Source organism: Vespa mandarinia, chromosome 13, assembly GCF_050613455.1.
Source record: "Vespa mandarinia isolate Hongniang chromosome 13, ASM5061345v1, whole genome shotgun sequence".
Taxonomy (NCBI): domain Eukaryota; kingdom Metazoa; phylum Arthropoda; class Insecta; order Hymenoptera; family Vespidae; genus Vespa; species Vespa mandarinia.
The window spans coordinates 779,993-786,157 of NC_140822.1; the positions used below are offsets into that span (position 1 = coordinate 779,993).

General features: G+C 36.2%; 1 protein-coding gene across 1 annotated transcript; it reads right to left on the reverse strand.

Moving 5' to 3' along the window:
- Positions 1–380: 380 nt before the first annotated feature.
- Positions 381–6,001, reverse strand: LOC118444151 (tetraspanin-11). The gene is made up of 10 exons (XM_085660882.1): positions 5,475–6,001; positions 5,294–5,384; positions 4,398–4,483; positions 3,681–3,893; positions 3,220–3,405; positions 2,677–2,799; positions 1,845–1,898; positions 1,674–1,766; positions 1,502–1,585; positions 381–1,310 (listed from the first exon to the last, which is right to left on the reverse strand). The coding sequence occupies exons 3-10, from the start codon at positions 4,443–4,445 to the stop codon at positions 1,248–1,250; spliced, it is 864 nt and encodes a 287-aa protein (XP_085517008.1). The 5' UTR covers positions 4,446–4,483; positions 5,294–5,384; positions 5,475–6,001; the 3' UTR covers positions 381–1,247.
- Positions 6,002–6,165: the final 164 nt, after the last annotated feature.

Sequence of the window (6,165 nt, forward strand, 5' to 3'; positions counted from 1 at the left end):
CGTTTACATTTATAATGTCATATATACTATATACATAAATATTTTTTACTAAATATACAATGTAGAAAATAAAAACGAAATGAAATATACAAGAGTACTTTGCGCGCTACGTTCTCGAAAGATAAATGGGCTCTGGTATTGTCATGCCTAATAAAACATTTTATTACTCTCTTACGACGTACAATAACATTTCTATGAATGTGACATACGTTCAGAGAAACATACAGCTTATACTTTCGAACGGGAAATACATACATACGAAAAGATTCTTTGATTTGACACGAAAACTGAAATAAACGATGCGACGAGCTACCAAAGATATTTTTCTAGTATATGTATATACGGATATTGTTAATGTATACTCACTTATCGCTGCAAAGTCGAGTTTTAAATAAAAGTGTATATATATATATATATATATATACATACATATATGTATATATATGAGTGATGGGTCAGCTAATCTTGCATCTCAAATTTTGTTCTTACTTTCAAAGGAAAAAATTATTTTTGGATAATAGTATAGTGAAAAATATGAAATGTATCTGAAAGTTACAGGGAAAAAGAAAAGTATTAGCTAACTCACCCTTATGCGTATTATAAACGATTCCATCGGAATTTGTAGAAAATAGTATAAAAGAGAGTATAATGAAAGAAAAATAATGATAAATTTGTCGCACGCTGTATTAGTCGTTATGGATTCTCGTGGCATATCGCATATTTACAAATTATTATGCGAGTAAGAATTCACGCTTTTTTGGCAACGTTCGTGGCGTTCACTTGTGACATTTCTTCCCGAAAAATTAATCTCGATATTCTCTCAACCTCTTCCCCTTGAGTTCTTTAAGATGGACACATCTAGGAGTTACACGTGTTTATATGTATTTACAATGGGTTTAACACACTGTACTTTTTCTCGATTGGTTCCAGAGAAATTGGTTCATCTTGTATGATAAATATACGATAAGGGACGGGAATGACTCGGAGCAACGTCGATCGAATAAATTTTCTTTTCGCGTCATTACTCTTCGTGCTTCACAATCTCGAATTTCATAAAGGCAGATCGCTACAGAAGTTGTCCCACCGGAGAGTTCGGTTCCTCTTCTTCCTTTCTATTGCGTTTGAATAGCAAAGAAATAAGTTGAGAAACGCTTCGTTCTTCCTTTTTCTCCTCTTTTCTTCCATTCAAAATATCTTCGATATCTCTAAGGGTTAAAGAAACTCTTGTCTCCTTTCGAGGACGTGGATTAATCCGTTTGCATATCTCGGATAGTTCGACAAAGAAACGCAGACGTGATTATGCCGAAGGTCTAAAAGTTAGATGTTTTAGAAATTGATTATTTTTCCTTCGAACCTCCGATAAATAAAATTATTATTATTATCATCATCATCATCATCATCATCATCATTATTATTATTGTTATTGTTGTTGTCGTCGTTGTTCTGACAATAAATCCAATTAAATTTTCATAGAGTAAAAAAGTTATTATAAATTAATTACCTGAATGCCAGCCATTGCCATGCCCAAGAAAACTAACGTGAAGCTCTCGCTCTGAAGCCAATTGCTAACTTTTCCGAGACAACCCTAATGGAAGTTCGTCGATTAGATATTTCAAGTACCAATACTTTTAGAGCTTTCATTAGATAGAAGGCAAGAGAACAAGAACACCCACCTCCTTGTGTCGATAACCCTCGTGACCCTCTTGGTCTTCCACTTGACACGCGGCTTCGTCCTTCGGCTGTGGATGAAGCCATGGTTTCTCGTTCTACCGTCATAATCAATGATGATCAATGAAACCGTGCTTCTCGTGTCTCTATAACGCACTCCTAATTAAACTACTCACGTTTTTGTGAAATACTCTCGAGACAACACTCATTGGACTACCTGTATTCTTTACCTATAATTAACGTTATTTAAATGTCGATAATTATGAATAGAATTTTACGTGTACATCGGTAACCATTAATAGCACATAGGAGGATTCACCTATCCTAGTAAGAAAAGATTCTACAAGGAAAGAAAAAAAAGAAAAATTGGGAACTATCGTATATCGAGATAGACTCTATTAATATTTATTTATAAAAAATTTTTCACAAGAAAAAAATCCCTAACGACCGAAATGATGTAACGAGCTGATAGAAAAATATCTATTCGTTAAGATACTTTTTATTCCAAGTCTCTGCGAGTTCATAATTTCGAAGATATTCGTATTGATTCATTGACACATTTTTTTCACCACGTACGTTCTACATCTGTATATATAAATTTTTTACGAATTTACTATGCGATCGGTCGATCAACGTAAACACATTTTTCTTCTCTTTACTATCGCTGTACTATTTACTGTTTCGGCTTCTTTTTATGAATCGCGAACTTTAATGGCAACATATCTTCAGTAATAAGAAAAAGTCGTAAGAACTTGAGAAAAAGTTCTTCCGTTTTTTTTTTTTTTCTTTTTCTTTTAACGGAAAACAAAAAACATTTTCGTTTTATAGCTACGTGCTGCGATATCGAGCACGTAGGAGATATCGAGCTAGATCTTCCTATGAGACTTTTAATGTCACCGCTATAACGATTTAATTTCCACTATAGAAAAAAAAGGTTTCATTAGCGTGATCCTACGTTTTAATATTTTATCGATCGTTTATTTAGACATTAATCAAAGATAAAAATACCTCGGTATTTTTGAGAACGCAGCACGTGATCGGAACCTGTCGCCTGCTTCCTGAAATTTGACCATCCCTCCACCATGCTGTACCATTGTAATCCGCGTCGCTGTGCACTCCGCAGCAATTAAACTACAATAGATTAATTTGTGATTATGCATATACACGTACGTGAGTACGAGCTCTTCAAAATATCGCGACATGTCTTGCGGAACAATGCTTTAAAAGCTTGTTCGTACGTGAAATCGAAATTTAACATTTTGTACGAAACATGTTTCCAATGAAATTTTAACAATGACAATAATATCGTACAATATTTTCTTACGCATTACTATTTTCAGAAAATGAATAAATTTCTAATCCGTACGACTTTAAATCGTAGAAGAGAATTAATATCGTGTTAACATTGAGTCTGACGGTAGGTGTATCGATTTATCCCATCACATTTAGCCACATGTTACGTGACTAGCACTTCTCTCTTGTGTTTCTTACTGCTATTTGATTCATGAAGAAAATTAATTCGATTTCCGAGAAATTCAATTATTGACGTACCTTGTACTGAGCGAAATCAAGACTATGGCTAAATGATATATCGCTGGTGGTGTCGTGGCCGTAATCCGTGGTCAATTTGTCGGACAATCTTTCTTCCAAATCGGAAAGAATCCGAAAAGTCATGAGCCCACCAATTGCTGCTGTGACAAGTTCTGTTACGATCAGGGCGACCAGCATGCTCATGTACTAAATAAAAATGAGAAGAAAAAAAAAAAAGTCGTCAAAACAATCACGACGAGAATAGAATATTGACCTTGACACCTTCGCGGTATCTCTGTAATATGTATTATAACCATAAGAATAGCTCTCTGCAGCAGCATTATACACAAGGTAAACTAATTATGAACACCTGAACCTTTATCGTTGGATAGAAATGACCTCGAGAAACTATTTTTTCTTATTAAAGATATTTAAATGTTTTTCATGTAAATGTAGGACATTATACGTGTAAGCGTCCTTACCGTTGCGAGAATGCACTGATTTCCACGCAGAGCAGCACGACAACCAAAGAAACCCACCATAAAGACGGTGAAGCCGAGGCCTACCAAGCTGTACGCTATCAAATCAATCGTCTCGTGGGGTTTGACGTCGGGTAGAAAAAGATTCAGAAGGTGTCCTTTGCTTGGCTCCAATAGTAACCATGCTCCTATAACTAGCACCGTGCAACCGGCCAACTGTCGGAAATATATTTTTTTTTATCCGGCTTCAAAGTGGAATGAGAGGCACGAACAATAATAATTTTTTAACGGAGAAGCAGGGGGAGGGACGATTTTTCTATATATTTTTCCATTTTTTTTCCCTCTCCTTTTTTTCTCGTTCTTGCGCTTGATCGATGTATGGCATGCACTTACACTCCGACTATCGAACGTATTCGTGCTCTCTTGTTCATTGATTCAAATTAAGTGCTAGAAGAGAGGAGAATCGATACGATTCGTTTGGCCGCTTGCGAGACGTCTTTTTTCTCTTTTTTCTTTTTTTTCTTTTTTCCTTAATGGAGTAGACATGACTGAAATAATACTTGCACGGACTATTGTGAATACAATAACGATTTATTTTCTATCGTTTAATCACGAACCGATGGTACAATGAAAAGCTAGCTACGTTGACTTTTCAACGTGCTAATAAGTTCTAGGATTTTTAATAAATATACGAGAAAGGAAATAATTGACTATTTTTACCCATATTAACAGGTTGAACGTGAACACTGCCACTTTTAAGTATTTCATTCCGAAGTCTTTGCAAAAATGTCCAAGCAGTCATCAATCTGCGAACATATAAATAAATAAAAAAAAGTACAAATTCCTTTTCACGTAAACGAAACTAAACACGATCGATCGAGCACACGTTTTACGTTTCATTTGACAGATGCAATTACACCGAGGGATGTACAAAACGAGTTCTTTGAAAGTTACTTTTAAAGTGCGTTCGTTCCTCCTAAAAACGCCGTTAACTCGTCCGCACGTAATTTCTTCGAACGTGTTGTCGAAACTCGTATAAGAAATATTTTAACATGGAAAAGTAATTGTTATATCCACATATATATATAAATTTATATATATATATATATATGTGTGTGTGTGTGTATATATGTATATGTATATTGGAAGTCGCATTGGTTGAGATCAAAGGACAGCGCGAAATTCATTAGTCGCCAACCAACAGGGGTTTACGAGTATGCAAGAGACCGTCACGTGGCTCTTTGAAGTTGCACGACCGAAGCAAGAGTATTATGTCAACACATTGCCATTACGTATTTTCCTACGTATCCTAGACGATTACTAAGCGGCTAGCGAGATAACTTTAAAATTGCTTAAATAATCTAAATACTGAAAGAATTTAAAAATAAAATAATGATTATTTAAGAAGTAATGATATTCGAAAATTAACAATCTACTAAACATTTTATCCCCGAATTATTACTTGTATTTCTACAAACTTGTATAAAACAATTGGGTAACAAATTAAATAAAAATTTTCTTCTTATCGTAATGATTTAATGCTCAAAATTTAATGGTCAAAATTTATCAATCTTATCGCACTAGCGATCGTTTATTTGTCATTGAGCTAGATTTACCTTTGGTCAACAAGTTATCTCCCTTGAAGCGCCAATTATTCCTTCAGCAATTTTCCCCTTAGGAGAACAGCAAAGTTGAGTTGAAAAGTCACTTTCACGAAAATAAAGAAAAAAAAAATAAATGACAAACTATAAAGAATATTAAAGCAGGTAACCATCATTTATCATAAATATTCGTTACGTATTCCAACTAGCTAATTCCAAAGTGAGAGGAGTTCACAGGTGGTTCGTAGACCGCGCTAGATCACGTACGTCACAGAGGGTTGTTTTTAGATATATCTGCGGGCTCTTTAGAAATGAAGCTCGAGTAGGGAATGAAGGAGAAAAAGGAATAAAGCGAGAAAGCGAGAGACAGAGAGAGAGAGAGAGAGAGAGAGAGAGAGAGAGAGAGCGAATGAGGTAGCCGCCTTTCTCCGGAGGCTTCCAGGATCGATCAGGGAACACCGTTCTATCCATCCATCTTCTCTTTTTCTTGATACACTTGAAATTGAGAGGAAAGAATCGAGAGAGAATAGCGAGGATCTTTCGACGCGATCCGAGATCCTACCACGAAGAAGATCCTTGCCCGGTGGAGGATCCAAACTAAACGGGCGACCTCTGCCGTCGAGAAGGTTTCCACGACTTGCTCATAATTCGTATTTCTCGAAAGAGCTGTCGCGGATCACTCCAGCATTCTACGGGTCCCGTTTTACGCTCGGCCTCTCCTTTCCCTCTCTTACTACGTCTCTCTTTCATGTTCGAGTTTGCGTCGGCCGATGGTCCAGATATGCGGCTGCGTCCGCGCCGACGCTCTATCTCATCCCATAGTCGATCCCCGCCCGTAACCATTCTCTCTTAATTTCTTTTTCCCTCTATACCAATATTACTCTTCG

What these genes read in the sequence shown, in the direction of transcription:
- LOC118444151 (XM_085660882.1), bottom strand. Translation starts at nt 4,445, where the DNA reads ATGAAATACTTAAAAGTGGCAGTGTTCACGTTCAACCTGTTAATATGG. An exon ending in CGTTCAACCTGTTAATATGG is followed by an intron (nt 3,894 to 4,397) that starts GTAAAAATAGTC and finishes TATTTCCGACAG; the next exon opens with TTGGCCGGTTGCACGGTGCT. An exon ending in TTGATTTCGCTCAGTACAAG is followed by an intron (nt 2,800 to 3,219) that starts GTACGTCAATAA and finishes AATCTATTGTAG; the next exon opens with TTTAATTGCTGCGGAGTGCA.